General features: G+C 40.0%; 1 protein-coding gene across 2 annotated transcripts in view; it reads right to left on the reverse strand.

Moving 5' to 3' along the window:
- Positions 1–14,418, reverse strand: part of TOPAZ1 (testis and ovary specific TOPAZ 1) — a 35,747-nt gene extending 21,329 nt beyond the window's left edge. The window contains exons 1-5 of one of the 2 annotated variants that reach the window (XM_030265021.4): positions 12,588–14,418; positions 8,533–11,176; positions 6,180–6,241; positions 3,669–3,802; positions 1,634–1,695 (exon numbers count right to left, since the gene is read on the reverse strand). In XM_030265021.4, coding sequence (XP_030120881.4) covers positions 1,634–1,695; positions 3,669–3,802; positions 6,180–6,241; positions 8,533–11,176; positions 12,588–13,725 — 4,040 coding nt within the window. In that variant the 5' untranslated portion in view covers positions 13,726–14,418. The remainder of the gene's footprint in view (positions 1–1,633; positions 1,696–3,668; positions 3,803–6,179; positions 6,242–8,532; positions 11,177–12,587) is intronic. The other variant, XM_030265022.4, reaches the window with a different exon arrangement.
- Positions 14,419–16,170: the final 1,752 nt, after the last annotated feature.

The raw sequence follows: 16,170 nt of genomic DNA on the forward strand, positions 1-16,170 counted from the left end.
AGTGCTGTTGGAAAAAAAAGCAGTACTCTTTCTACGTCAGCTAAGGTTTCTTCGTTATTTTGAAAATTACTATGTCCTCGTTCCAGCCAGGACAGGGTTAATTTTTGCAGTAGCTAATTGGTGATTACTGCTCCTAAACCATAACACTCTAAAGTATGTTATTTCTCTTCTAACTTAAGAATTTCATCTTAAGTATACCTTTTCTACAAAAACTAATTCTCTGTCACTTCTGGACTGCTGATGAATGAAAACTTCTCAGTCTGACAGTAATTCAGCCATGGACAATCACCATAGGAAGCTCAACAAGGGAAAGTGATGGATTCTGTATCTGGGATGGGGCAACCCTGGACGTACAGACAGACTGGAAAATGAGAGGCTGGAGAGCAGCACTGTGGAAAGGGACCGGGGAGTTCTGGTCGATGGCAAGTTGAATGTGAGTCAGCGGTGGCCTGGCAGCCAGGAGGGCCAACCAGGGCCCTGTGTCCTGGGGGGCATCAAGGACAGCATCTCCAGCTGGCCAAGGAACGGGACTATCCTACTCTGCTCTCCACTGGCATGGCCTCACCTTGAATATTTAGTGCAGTATGGGATGCCACAATATAAGAAAGGCACTAAACTATTAGAAAGTGTCCAGAGGAGGACAATGAAAATGGTGAAATGCCTGGAGGGGAAGCCTGGTGAGGAATGTCAGAGGTCACTTGGTCTGTTCAGCCTGGAGAAGATGAGACTGAGGGGAGACCTCATTGCAGTCTGCAACTTCCTCGTGAGGGGAAGAGGACGGGCAGGCACTGATCTCTTTTTTCTAGTGACAGGACCTGAGGAAATGGCCTGAAGATGTGTCAGGAGAGGCTTACATTGGATATTACAAAAAGGTTTTTCACCCAGAGGGTGATCAGGAACTGATTACAGTGGTCACAGCACTGGCCTGACAGAGTTCAAGAAGAATTTGGACAATGCTCTCAGGCACATGGTGTGACTCTTGGGAATAGTGCTGTGGTGGGCCAGGAGTAGGACTTAATGATCCCTACAGATCCCTTCCAACTCAGCTTACTCAGTGATTCTGTCATTCTGTAAATCAGACTAAGAAATGTGTACAATAAACACCACAAACACAGCTTGAAGCTAGAAGAATAGTAAAGCATATCCTTAACTGCATGTGACATGCTTTTAAGCACCTTTTCCTACTGCTGTACAAATATTTGTCAGCCTGAATTTGAATGAGATCTTTCAATACTTTCATAAGCAGAAAAGAAAAAGGAAAGGTTCATGACTTATTTATTACTATTTTTTGGTTTTGTTAAGTTCTGGTAAGTCCTATTGTGGCAAGAAATGCATCTTATGCTACACTCACATTGAGATGCAAAAGTGAGACACTGTCATGAAGTTAATATATTTTGTCACCAGTCAAAAGTCAAAATAAGCCCTATTGTCCTGTCAGATTATGACTACACTTGTTCTGTACTTTGTGGAGTGAAATTATATTATTTCATGTATTCATTTTCTTCATCTCATAGTTACCAGTAACATGGAAAACTGAATTAAATACTGGTAGTGCTCAGGTAACAACATCACATTTTACTTGTATAGTAACTGGGGAATACCATAGGTAACATGAAGGACACACTACATGTACCTTTTTCCAGCTTCAGTCTTATTTTCTTCTTCAACATCAGGCACTCCATCTGCAAGCTTGAACTGTGAAGATATTTAAAAGTATTTTCAGGTACAGCAAAGCACTACTAAGCCTGTTATGTTTTACTCTACAGACTTAAAACTGTTAGTGATCACTGCAAAGTGTAGTAAGACAGTCTTAACTGTAGAAACTGTTATTCAGTGTATAGGATTATTCTTACAACGTCTTTTTTAATGGACATACTGCCTTTATACACTGTGCTCTTTGAAATAGTGATTGTTAATTGGGAAAAAAGGCAATGTGACTGTCTTCACTTCTCTTTGCTCCCATGATAATCTCAGCAATTTCTATGCCCATTGCCCAACTTTAACTGTGCCTGACAGATGTGTAGAACACCACAAAAGTTATTCCATCAAGTTTAATGAAATTTAAAACTGCACCGAGGAGGAATTTAAGCCTTTTGCTCAGCTCTACACAATTGTGGATAGTTTAAAAATCCCCAACGAGGTGGAGAAAAAAAGCAAGAAACATATTTGGAGGAGAGAATCTGAAAAGACTAATACAGAATAAAGTCATAGAATCCTGGCTTTGTTTCGTCCATTATTCATGAAGAAACTTAGGACTTCATATTCTATCACAAATGTATTATAGCCAAAGAATTAGAAATGCATATTCTCTCAATGGATTTCCAAAGTTTATTTTACCAGTTCTTGAATAGTTTTAACATTTTCTCCATGCGTAGTTTTTGCCCTTCTCACAAGATTCATTGGAAAAACTATCAAAAAAGCATAATCTGAAAATCTCCCTGGATGGTAGAGCACCTGCAATAAGTGTTCTGCCATGTCATTCCCCCTGCAGGTGTGCACTGCTATTTTCTATCCACATACAAACAGGTTTAGGTAGGGCTTAGTATGCATTTTATGGTTTGAGTTTGGGTTGGGTGAGATTATTTGTACATATTTTCTACTGTCCAACACAGCATAGAAAAGCAAACACTAGGACACTAATTTTATAAAGCCACAAAGCTATGGAACAACCCAAATGGGACTGACCTGGCAACACTGCAACAAGTACCCCACCTTCAGCAAACCTTACAATTTGACACAACTTTTTTGTCTCTCCAAAAGATCAGCAAACAAAATGGCACTGTTAACTTCGTGACTTGCATGTTAGCAGCCCCAATTCCATTTGCTGAAGGAAATGTTTCTCTTCTTTAAAATGATTTTGAAAGGGAAACTCATTTTCTGCTGTTTGATTCACTTCTCAATTACTTACCAACTTTAACCCTGTGAATTTTACAGTTTAACTTATCCAATTAAAACCACTAGCCATTCCTAAGTAGTGGAAAACAGTAAATGGTATCATCAACTATGTATGAGTGGCAGAGAGATGTAAATTCCAATTCATTATCAAAGAAGCAAATAGTATAAAACTTCAGCAAATCTTAAAAGACCTAGACTTATTATCTAGAGGTGGGAAGACAGAGAAAGGTCAGATAAAGTCAGTGAGCATGAAAATTATTCCCTCTGAACAGCTAGAAATCTGTATGTTAAAGGCCTTTCTGCCCAAGTAATGAAGCTCAGAATGATTCTTCTTTGATGCATGATGGCTGTGCAGCTCCCCAGCTTTCCGACACTGCCCCATACTTCTGATATTGAGAGGCATTTAACAGCAACATTTAAAATTAGGTGTTACGTAAAAATGTCAAATGCAAAGCAATACTCATAGGTGTACACTGGAACTGTAATTTTCATACCGTTGTGAATACAGCATTACTGCAATAACTGATGTAACAATATCCTGTTTCACTTCCAATTTGAAGCTTAATTGTTGGTGACAATAAAAAAAAAATCAAGTTCTGTTAAGAGAAGATTACACTGCCAAAACACAGTCATGTAGGAAATGCTAATATTCTTTTTATTTCAGGAAATTTAAGATTTCGTTGATAAAACAGCATTGGTAATTAAAATAATTCAATTATGTGGATTGTAATTTCTTAAACTATTTAAGGAGAGAAAGCATAATTTCTCAGTACCTTTTCATCCACGTCCAAACTTAAAGTCAAAAGTTCATCTAGTTTGCTCTGTTGTCTGTCTTTAAGAAAGTCCTCACTAACATCTCCTGAAGGACTGCTTCTTCTGGAGGAGTTGTGGGTCTTCACATCTTCAGCTGAAAATGTATAAACACATTGCTTTATGTATTTCCCATGCTACAAGATAACAAAGCTTTTATTTCCGAAATATTACAAAGGCTTAGAACTAATGACATTTAAGAACTCCTAGGACCTCCTAAATGTGAAATTTCTATGGAAAAATATTTCATGCTTAATGCAGGAACCATTTCAAATAAATATTAGGCGGAATCTGCAATTAAAATTCTGTCCAAGCTGTATGTTCTTTAATGGTCCCTGTAGAACTGTACAACTTATTTACTTATAGAATATTGAATTCAATGCTTTAGAAATAAATTCAGTTAAGCTTTTTATTAAAACACAGCCAAAGATATGTGTGGCAATTTGCTAAGCAAAAAGACTTAGTCTTTGTTAGAAAAGGGCATAAATTAATCATACTGACATGATGCAACCCTGAACTAAATATAGAAAGCTCTGAGACACTCCAAATCCTGTAATATAGTAACTCCGTAAGAATTCAGTGTCAGGGAATTTCAGCACCTTTTGCAGATGCCATGGGAAATGAATGACACACGTGGCTGCAACTTTCTGAAAGGGCTGTTTATGTACAACAGAAGAGTTCTGCATAGAAAAGAAATTCACTACTGGATCACACAAATGACTTGCAACTGCACTGTGTTGTCCAGACATGGGAAGAAAGAATCAGATTAGTATTGGAAAGGCTTTTCTCTTAGTCACTGGTCTCTATGATCGTCAAGTACAAGACACATCTAGCTGAAGACAATATACACAAGATTTCCACTTGAAAGGTGAAGAGGATTGACGTCACCCAGAATTATTTTAACTCTAGTACTTTTTCCCCTTCTTAAATGGTGAAGCCACTAAGGCAAGAAGCCATGACTTCACTAACTTAACACAGGATACCAAAACAGTAACACCTATTTCTAAATAAATATATAAATGGTCAGTAATTAGCAAACCCAGGCACACTTCTTTTGTTCTGTGGAGGTATTTTTTAAAAATCATGCATTAAACATAAGTTACTGTGTGCATATTCATCTAAGATTATGAGGTAATCCTGCTTCTCAGATCTGGTAAGAAGGACCTTAGGCACCACAAAAAGAACCAAAGACTTTCGGCCTCAAACTTTGCTAGAACATGAAGTAAAACAACGAAGAACATGCAGAAGTTACTGAATAGTACAAAACTTTCTGTCAGGTTTGGCTTCAATCACCTCAGCATTGCAGATTCCATGACACAGGCCTCCATCTCTTTACATGACCAGAGGCCTAACTGTGCACTTCCTCTTGACTCCTCCTCAGGGAACTTGTATCTATTTCTTGGTATCTGAGCTCTTAAAACCCCAATACCTTTTATTTTGCCTTCTCGTACCTGAAGTCTGAAATCTTCTCTTCCCCTAATAGTCTCTAGTCACTCCTTCCTAGGAGGCATTATCTGCCTAAATCACTTTCTACATGAACATAACACATTAATGTGGAAAACCAGAACAAGAGGTACTGTCACAGACACCTTTCAAGCCTGAAGCAAAATCAACATGTAGTGTCAGAATGTCGCATTAACAACCAGCTGACTAACTTATACCAGAAGGGAAACACCATGAACCTCCAAAATCAGTCTCAGCACTCTGTATGTTCACCACTGCCAGCAACCGGCTTTTATTCCAAGTCAAAATCCTGTTCTTCCAACCTATCTAGTAGAAACTTCTACATTAGGTATACCTTGGTATACCAGTAGCTCTGGTATGCAAGCTGTAGAAAACAAAGCAAATCACATTCACATCCAGCTGCCTGTCTGAACTGCTCTCCTTTAAATAGGAAGAAAAACCTCACTAAATCAGTTACTTTGTAAAAAATGGGCATCCTTTAAAAACAAAACAGTGTCTCAGTGGAATGACCACAGTGTCCACCAAAAACCCCAGAAACCTGGAAATAAACCTGGCTATAAAGTTCTGTGTGCTGATGAACACAAGAGAACAACCACCTCTAACTCTGACCTAAACTCCAAAGCAGTATGACAGGACTCAGTGTTACTATGATCTCAACAACCAACAGAATTCTTTGCCTAAAACTGTCAGAGAAATATCAAAAAACCCCAGAACAAAAACCAAATAAAAAAACCCCAACTCCACTAGTACTACCAACAGACAAGTACTACATGGAAATAAATGTTCCCTGTATGACTCAGGCTTGTGTCATTTTGAAAGATGCTGACTCAATATGCATTAAGAAACAAATTGCTGTTAAAATAAAAAGATAATACAGAACCAGACAAGTGGTTTTTTTTTTGTTTTTATTATTTTTTTTTTTTGGAAAGCAGAAAGCCTTGGTTTTGTCAAAACATCTCTTGTTTTTTTCTTCTTTTGATTACATACCAAGAATTTCCAGGGACTCTTACCTTTTAACACTAAATTACAGGAATTTTCAGTATCACTTGACTTTGCAGATTCTTGCATGCATCTGTTTTGAAGAAAAAATGTATTTAAGATTTCCATCTTGCACAAAATCAAAAATAATCTATCAGTTACATAAAATCAAAAGTTCTCCGTAATACTTTTGGATATGGACAGAATACTTAGATCCAACACACTGTTTTAAGACTCCTTTTAGTTTTCTCTTTCGGCTTTCTTATGTTCATCCCTTCATGTGTATGCCTAAACATGTTAAGTAAAACCAAGACATTTCAAAACCCCAATTTTTCAATAAAAGCTCATGCTCTAATTCAATCTTTGCCTAAAATACTGGGAAGGGAAATTTCCTCTGTATACAAAATCAAGAAAATACAGTGCTACTAATAGCCAATTAATCAGTTTCTAAAAAATGTGATTTATAGTAATTTTATATTCAAGGTCATTTGATTAACAATGACTCTCAAAGAGAGTAACAAAAACATCTGTTCATATAAAGATACATACTTCAACTATTTCAAAGATAAGTTAGGAAAAATAAATACTTCTCCTTAGAAAAGTTCAGGAGTGACAAATACGTATCTTAAATGTTACACACAGAATATATAAAACATGATCGTGATCATCACACATTTTAGAAGCCTGTACCTGGTGAATGACACCACGTGTAATGACAGCAAGCTGTCCAGTCAAGACAACAGAAAATGGCAAACAAAAGCATATGTGAAAAATGCAAACACTAGAGAAATAACCAGTTGAAGTCCCAGTTGTATTTGGTAAAACTAAAAAAAAAAAAACTAAAAAAAAAAAAAAAAAAAGTATGAACTGGCCATGATCTAGTATTATCTGGTAATATCATAGGTTACCCAATAAAACTGCGGTAAGGTCTGTTGCCTTCTTTCAATATTCTCATATTCAGCTCATTAATATGTTCCTGACTGCTGCCAACTCTGTTTAATCACCATCTAATAATCTTTGCATCAAATTATGGAAGGTAAAAAGCAAAACAGGAAATGTTGCCTGTTTCTTTAGCAAATCAAGGGGAAATCCTATGAAAGAACCATGCGTTTTTATTTCCCTTGGCTAATGGCAAACAAATTCAACAGGTATCAGAAAGAAATGAATACTCCTTCTAATAAATTTACTATGCTACAGCCTAGCTGCTTCTCAAGAAGTTGGATGCTCCTACTACAGACTTGCCCTGTTCTCTAGAGGCTTGTTTTGGCAGAAATTTTATTCTGCTAACATCCAGAAGTTTTATATTCTCATGTTAATAAAACAGTTCGGCACCTCAAAGAAGATTCCCTTCCTCTTTTGTAGATGGGTTTAATGAAAAGGAAAGGATAAGGAGAGAAGTGAGTTAAAAAAAAAAAAATGCAGTTATAAGGCGGTACCATCCTGAAAATAATTGAAGAGTTACTTAAAATAGAGGTAACATAAAGCCACCTAGAAAGAGCACGTAAAGAAAATTAAAACACCATCCCAATAAAAAACCCTAATCTTCAGAGGAAAATCTTGCACTACTTCTATTAAAAAAAAAAAAAAAGAAAAATCCTATCTTAAAACATTTTCACTAACCACAAGTATCAAAGCTTAAGAGAGAAAACATCTGTTTAGTAGATGAGTTCATTCCATGACGAACTACTATCTCATTCACAAAAGTTAGTTTCTACTATAAATTTCTATTCCTCCTCCTGTGACTTTTATTATTATCTCAAAACCCAGTAAAACATTAACACTTAATGTTAACCTAACATTAACACCTAATGATGTACACCAGACACTTGCTGAATGAAGATGCAGGATGATAAAGGTCTAGAACACCTTAACCAAATCACGTATCTGAAAAATATTCACATGTCTGGGGATAGGAGAAAAAGAGGGAAGAATGGCAGAACAGAACACTACTGTAGAGACAACATTCACTCTTACAGATTCAGGAGAACAAGCTACACCTAATAAAAACATTTCTAAGTGTTGTACCACTTTACAACTAAGAAAAGTGGCTTCAAAGGGATATCTGCTATCTCAAATCAAGAGTATTATTTTTAATTAGCTCTATTTTCATATTTCACTTCATTTATACAAGCCCTTTAGGACTGCCTTGTCCTACAATTCAGTTTATCACAGCTCTTATGAAGAACAAATAATTTATCTGCATTCTGACAGACTACTGTCATAGCTGAATCAAACTTAAGACACTCGAAATCAAATACAGAAGTAATTTCAACAGAAATTAGTGGAATTCTCTAATGAAGCCTGACCACTACAACCAAAGCATGTATGGATAGGAGATAAAAGAACTTGGGAAGATTGTGATTAAAAAAAGAATTATATGCATACCTAAAACTACTCTCTACTGAATATGTCTTTTCTGAGGTAATGGGAGACTCAGGCTTACTATACACCTCTGTGTCTTCAATGCAGTTTGCAGAGGATGCTTTCACTGCCCAATTTTCACAGCATGCAGGTGCAAGCTCCTCTTGATTACTGGCTCCAAAAAGGTCAGGGTCATCCTGAATCACATCTATGACAAGAACATCTTGATTGTAAGCTTCAAGAATATCCGGTAAATTTTGACTTTCGTGTTGCGAAAAATCCCCTCTTGATTTTCTATCACCATTTATTTCTAATCCAGTAAGGTGGTCGACTGCATTCCAAGAATGATCAGGAAAACTAGATTTCAGCACACATTCAGTACCATAGAAATCAGGCAGAGATGGCTCTGGCTGTCCATCAAGAGGAGGATGTGGATATGCAGAAAAATTTTCAGGAAACACAGACATCTCATCAGAGAGGTTTACAGAGCCATTGTGCTGGAAGTCCTTACTATCAATCTCATCTGCTTTTTTCTGTATGGAATCTGGAGATGTAGCATCACTCATGACAGAAAGAGGACGCTGCTCAGATTTTACCAAGAAAGTCTCTTCACCTGTCTTCTGCCTTCCTGGACTAGTACTTTCAAGAAGCTCTAGCGGACTACAAATTTTTCTTTCAAATGAATGGACAGATTCCTGTTTCTTGGATTTAGGTTTGTTTTTGCATAAAGGAATTTTGAATTTTGTCAGGTTTCCAGAGGCTAATGGTTTAATTAGGTTTAAATCAGAAAATATCTGGTTCACCACTGATACTTTAGGGCTGAAGTTTATACTGTTTGAGTTACTTGAAGAAGTACCACTCTGGAGTGTCACAGACAAGTTTCTATTTGTCACATCTCCTTCATTATTATCATTTTGTTTTGTTATACCATTCTGTACTGTTGCAGGCAGGTTTCCGTTTGTCACATCTCCATCATTTTTATCCTTTTGTTTCGTTGTGTTTTTCTGGACTGTCACAGACAGGTTTCTGTTTGTCACAACTCCTTCATCTTTATCTTCTTGTTTTATTGTACCATTCTGGACTGTTGCAGGCAGGTTTCTGTCCATCACATCTCCTTCATTTTTATCCTTTAGTTTCGTTGTGTCCTTCTGGACTGTCACAGACAGGTTTCTTTCTGTTACATCTCCTTCATCTTCTGGTTTTGCTGTAAAAGTCAAGGTTGCTTTAACTTCTTGCACATCATCATGGTTTAAAACCATGGCATTTTTATCTGTATTAACTGGTGATTCCCCATTTTCATTGTTCACTGTCAAAGTCTCATAAATATCTGCAGAAGAGGATTCCATTGTTTCAAGTGAAGCCTGACAGTCAATATTTAGATCCATCTTTTTATGTGTAATTTCTTTTGTAATTTCTGCCAATGATGTATGGAAATCCAGCTGTCTCACATTCCCAGTCACTGCACTATGTTCCACAGCTTTAACACTGATTTTACCAGAGGAATCCTCAAAAGCAGCCTTTAAAAGTCTTTTTCCTTCTGAGATTGACCTATGTTTTTTAAGAAACCATTCAGAAGTCCTGGCACAAGATTCAACAGGCCAAACTTTTTTACCAGTCATGGGTATTGTTCTTTGACAGGTAAACTGCTGCAACTTCTTAGTAACTTTGTTCAAATTTCTTCCTGTCTTGCTTTTGTGATGATCAGGAACATCATGGATCTGAGCTAACGCTCGAAGGCTATCTGAGGCATAATGTGCCACACTGCTTGAATTTTCTACTTTTACTACTGCAGAGAGCTCAGATGTCTTCTTAAAGCCCGTTTCAAATGCAAGTAATGGGGTACTGTTCTTTCTCCAAGCTGATACAGTTTGTACCTCCTGAGTATTTTTTTCTGTATTTGTATGATTTAGTCCTGAAACTGAACATGAGCTTGACATGGCAACTACTGCTTCTGTTTGTAACTCACACTTGCATTTACTAGCCATGTCTGCAGATTTCTTTGTGATTTTCATCTTTTTTCTAGGCTTTCTACCAATATTCCACTTTTTTCCCCTTAAACACTTACTGTTTTCACTCAGGCAGCATGAAACACAGTCTTCTTCATTTTCATTCTTTTCTTTATTAGGTGATAAACCATCTTTTATGAGTGATCTCTTATTTTGCTTTCTATTAGTGATGCAAATTCTATCATTCAGGTCTCCAGTACCATGGGCTACACAGAACAATCCATTTAACTTATAAGTGTTGGTAGTTCCACTAGCTGAAGGCTTCACTAATGTATTGATGTAACTACAGTGCTCTAATACCACAACTGGATTTTTTTCAGTTGCACAGAGCAAGCCACTACAATGGTGTAGGACATGTTTAGCATCACATTTTGCAGATGTATTCATCATTTCTTCAGCTGCAGTCACACTTAAACTTCGCAAGTGCTTAATTTGACCAGATCTGTGTTGCCTTTTTCTACACTGCACACCCGGCTCTTTTGTTACAGCATGGCACAAAAAGCTCTTGCTTTCAGTGTCACCTGAAGTAGAAACTGTAGAAGATCTAGAATAGTGAGATTCCTTTTCCTTAGAATCTTCTACGCTGTTTTGCTTTGTCTTAACCTTCTTTACAGCCTGTGAAGTACCAGAGTCTTGCTCAATTGCTTTCAGCGGTTCCTCTGCTGATTAAAAAACCAAAGAAGTGTCATTACAGAAAACTCCTAGGAAAAAAAAATTACCCTATTTTATAAAGATAACCAAAAACCCCAAACATTAAAGGCTGCTAAAGAATATGACACCATATAAGGCAAAAATATTTCTGTGAAGTTTTATGATTTTTTTTTAAATGGGACTATTGGGACACTTAGAGTAAAAAGGATGTATTATTTTCAGGAACAAATGCAACGAGGAACAGAACCATATGGTGTCATAAGGAGACTGGAAGTTGTGTATTTGTTGTGCATTCCACATAGGTGGAAAACAAATTAGAGCAAATCTGGCAAGAAAATGCAGATGCTGTTTGCATGCTCAGCCTTAAAATCTTTTGTTTACACAGCAGGTTCTCTGTAGTAGGAACACTTACTCATAAGAATATCTTTCAGAGACACAGTCCAACCAAATGCATCCGACTGATCAAGAAGATCCAGAAAAATTGAAGGACTTGTATTTTTAGATACTACTACTTTTTATTTAAAAGCAAATACAGATTATGTAAAAACTGTATATCTGAAAATTTAGACTAGAGAATGAACAAGAGCATACTAATATAATGCTGGGGTTTTTTTAGACCTTTGTTTTTAAGGTAAAACACAATGTTAACACTTCAGTTTTTCAGAATATGGTTTTTAGATAAAATATTAATTATCTACAGTAAGTATATGTCATTTGAAAGTATCCAGTTCAAAAGTAAAAAGAATGGTTTTAGACAATCATCCTGAAAAAAAAAGAGACCTTAAAAACTCCTCTTTCAGAATTGTTCCAGTTTGATTCAACATTCTCTTAAAACATCAAAACACAATCACTGCTTCTACATCTTTTGGGATTTTTCATAAAATGCCAACTAAAAAGTTCTGAGAGCAAACCCCAGCATCCTATAAAAGCAGACACTGTAACAAGACAGCATCATACATAATCAAAAATAAACAGATAATAGATGAATGAGGAATTAACTGTCTTTTATTCTGGCACTGCTGAAACTACTGCCCCCTTTCTTTCTTGTGGCTCATCACTTCTGAAAAAATGGGGAATGCTTTTGACAGAAACAAACTCCCAGCACTTCCTACCAACAGCCTGCCTGTTTCTGTCCATATCCCTTCATCTCTCTCTTCCTCCCTCCAGTTCTTTACCCCCTTGAAAGGCTAACTGGTCTCCTCTCCTTCATGTTAAATAGACTGCTTTTCTCCTTCGGAAAAGCCTTTCCTCTTTCTGAAAATATGTCTTCTAAGACTTGTGGTATTAACAGTACTGTGAAGTACACCCTAGCTTTTCTCAAACTAAGTCAGCACCCAGTTTTTAAAGGGGTCTTACCGCAGGACCAATTTGGGAGCCCAAATTCTTTAAAACTACTTCTACAATGAAGTTACCAGTGCTTACCACTTTCCCCTGGGCTGTCTGGCCGTTTCTGAGGGCTTGAGCTCTGCTGCTCTTCTTTCATGCAACGCTTCCGAGTCTTTCTTCTGGTTGTTGGTTTTTTTTGTCCGCTCAGATCCTGCAGCTGCTGTGGCAGCAAGGCATTTCTGTACAGCGCTCCTTTCCTGGACTCTGGACACTGTGTATGCTGTTTTAGCAAGGCAGAACTCTCCATGGGATCATGTACTTTTGGTTTCCCCACTGATCTCCTATCTTTCTTGCCCAAGCATTTCTTTTCTTCTTCCTGTGTCCCTAGTGTTCTTGATCCAACTAACGGATACGCATTCAACTTCTCTAGTGTATCAGCCTCTTCCTGTGGTTTTGGTTCAGGCACAGCTTCCTGAGCACCCAAATTCTTCCTAAAATCTGGAATTTGCATATTCTGTGTCATTGTGCAGTCAGTACATTGCATTTCATTACTCCATGTGATCTTTTTGGGTTGAAGAACTTCCGGTTCTGGAAAACAGGATATTCCATGTCTCTCTGTGCTCTCAATTTCCCTCTTCAAGGATGGGACTTTTAATTTTATTTTTATACAGGAATGTTTGCCTTCTGTTTCTGAGCTCCCTGTACCCTTGTGGAAGCCAGAAAAGTTCAGGTCTTCTGAGCAATGTTCATTCCTTTCAATCTCTGCTGAGAATTTTTTCTGCAAAGGAGCTCCTGAGAAAAACAGCTGTTGAGTTTGACCTGTCCCTCTCAGAGTCTCTTCCCAGCACACTGGTGCAGCCGTGGCTGCTGCTTGCCAATCTTCACACTCAGCTGTCTCTGAAACTAGTGAAGGTACAGCCTTGCTTCTTCTGGGAAACTTCCTGTGCTGGATTCCCTTGGTTTTTTTACCTGGGAATTTCTGTCTTTTGTCACCTTGCTCCTTCTGAATGGGCACAGGAAGAGCAAAAAAAGCCTGAGAAACCCTGGCAGATTGTGCAAAGGAAGGTAAGGGCTGCTCAGGCTTTCTCTTTGGTGCCCGGTGACGACTCTGCTCGCCTACCAGTTTCCCCTCTGACTCACACCCTGCCCGGGAAAAGCCGGGGCTGCTGACCTCCGGGTCAAATGGCTTTACCTCGCTGCCTCTCACCACTCTGCCTGACCTCAGCTGCGGCATCTCGGCGGCACAGAGACAGCAGCAGAACCCACAAACCCCACTCACCAGCGCACCTTTCTCCAGCCCGGCACCACGATGGGTGCAGGCCCGACCTGGGAGAGGGAGACAACCTCCCCACGGCTGTCGCCTCCGGGGACAGTCGGGGGAGCCCAGATCGACAGAAAGGAAGCCCAGGCGGCCCAGACAAAAACCACGGCCACCGACAAGCCCTTCCTGACACCCTCACTGCCCCCACCCCCAAACACACACCCGGAGCAAGCTCTAACAGACCGGGGCGGTGAAGGAAGCGGCCTCCCACCTCTCCAGACTCAAGAAGGCCGCTGCTTGCAGCCTCCCGCGCCGCTTTCCCCCCCTCTCTCTCCCCTTCACTATCTGCCCTCGTCTACCGATCCGTCCCCCGACGCCTCGTCCGAGCGCCGCCTGCCCGCCCCGAGAGCCGAGCTGCGCCGCGCCGGCGGGCAATGGTGGTGCGGCGGCGTGAGGGCGGCTCCGCGGCGCGGCGAGGCGGCAGCAACACCCGCCTGGCTGCGCTCGCCCTCTCGCCGGATCAGCGGTGCCGCCTGCGCGGTTCAAGCCCGGCGCTGGGGGCGGCGAGCGCGGCTCCGCCGGGCGGCCGTGCCCCGCTGTCGGCAGCCCCCGGCCAGGCGGGCGTGCCTCGCCTTGCGCTGCGCAGCCGTCGTGCCGCCCCCATGGAGCCCGGAGCCGCGTGCGGGGCTGTGGGCCCGCCCCGGGCACAGCCGCAGCCGCGGGGTCATGGGGCGGCCAAGGTACCGGCTTCGGTGTGGAACTGCCAGAGCTTGTGAGCAAACACCCAGTTCACCCCGAGCTCGGAGTCCTGTGGGTAAGCAGCCAGGCTCGCCCATTTCCTCGGGTGTCCCATCCCCCTCAGTGATTCCTTCCTTCGAGCACCGCGCTTCAGAAGCTCGCCAACACTGAGGGGCCATGCGGTTCTTTCACAGAATCACAGAATGCGTCAGGCTGGGATCGACCACAGTGAGGTCACCTGGTCCAACCTCCTTGCTCAAACAGGGCCATCCCAGAGCACATGGCACAGGATTGTGTCCAGACAGTTATTGAATATCTCCAGTGAGGGAGGCTCCACACCCTCGCTGGGCAACCTGTTCCAGTGCTTGGTTATCTGCACAGTAAAGATGTTCTTCCTTACATTCCAGCGGAGTTTAATGTGCATCACTTTCAGGCTGTTGCCTCTTGTCCTATTGCTAGGCACCACCAAGAAGCGCCTGGCTCCATTTGCACCCCCCCCCCCCCCCTTTAGATACTGGCAGACATTGGTGAGATCCCCCTCAGCCATCTCTTCTGGAGGATGAACAGGCCCAGCTCACTCAGCTTTTCCTTGTGAGAGAGATGATCCAGTTCTGTGATCAACTTTAAAGCTCTCCACTGGACCTGCTCTAAGAGCTCCATGTGTCTCTTGTTCTGAAGACATCAACTTTGTATTTCAAATAACACAGCTTCTTACGACTTGAGTTAGGGGAAAAAAAAAATCACTCAAAAAGATGATATAGTCAGAAAACAATAGAAGTTGTTGTTTGGGCTTTGAGTGGGGTGATAGTTTCAACACATGTAGAGAACACCAAAGCTTCAAAACCATACACTGCGTGATAATGTGAACATGTAGAAGTTAGCTTAAAAAAAAAAAAAGTTGTACGAAGACTGAATCTAAGTGGCAGGTGTTACGAAAATCCCGAATTATTAAACTTAATGAAGTGGTACTCTAAAGCCAATAATGCTCATAATGCTGTCAGCAAAATTGCACATGGTTGGTAAATGACTGTATCCTACAAGCAGTGTTTTCCTCAGCTGGTCTCTGACTGATGAAATGCCTTACTCAAATTCATTTCACCATGGCTTAGTGCTTTCTGGTGTTCACATTTCATACATCCTAGTTTGAGATCCATGCAAAGAAGTGAGGCACTTTAAATCACAACTTGCTAGAAGTGCAGTACTGTGAAGTTAAAGAGTAGTTGGAAAGGTGTTATTTTACTAATTGGCATTGGCTCACTATATGGCTTCAGCCCATGTACCTTACTTCATCTGTTTCTCCATCCAGAGGTAGAGATAATACACTTCAGTCCAAATAAAGACAGAGAACATTGCATTTTTGCTAAAATCTCTCCATAGATGAAGAAAGAACAACAGGAAGGCTGGGAAACTTTAATTTTCTTATGGTCTTTTTAGATTGCACATACATGCTTAAGTACAAAAAGTCAGCAAATGGCTAACTAAAGCTAATCAAATCAGAAAATACAGATTTCTTAGGCATTTTCTCCCATGGCTCAGTATTGTGCTTCTGGTCCTTGGGACAGAAAAGACCCAATAAAAGGGAGTTAATTGCACAATATTTATCATTGTCAGTGTTCTGCGAGGTTGGTATTACATAAAACATTCAGCTCTGGTGAAATTTAACCATTTAACCTTAACATT

The sequence above is a fragment of the Taeniopygia guttata genome, chromosome 2 (genome assembly GCF_048771995.1).
Source record: "Taeniopygia guttata chromosome 2, bTaeGut7.mat, whole genome shotgun sequence".
NCBI lineage: Eukaryota > Metazoa > Chordata > Aves > Passeriformes > Estrildidae > Taeniopygia > Taeniopygia guttata.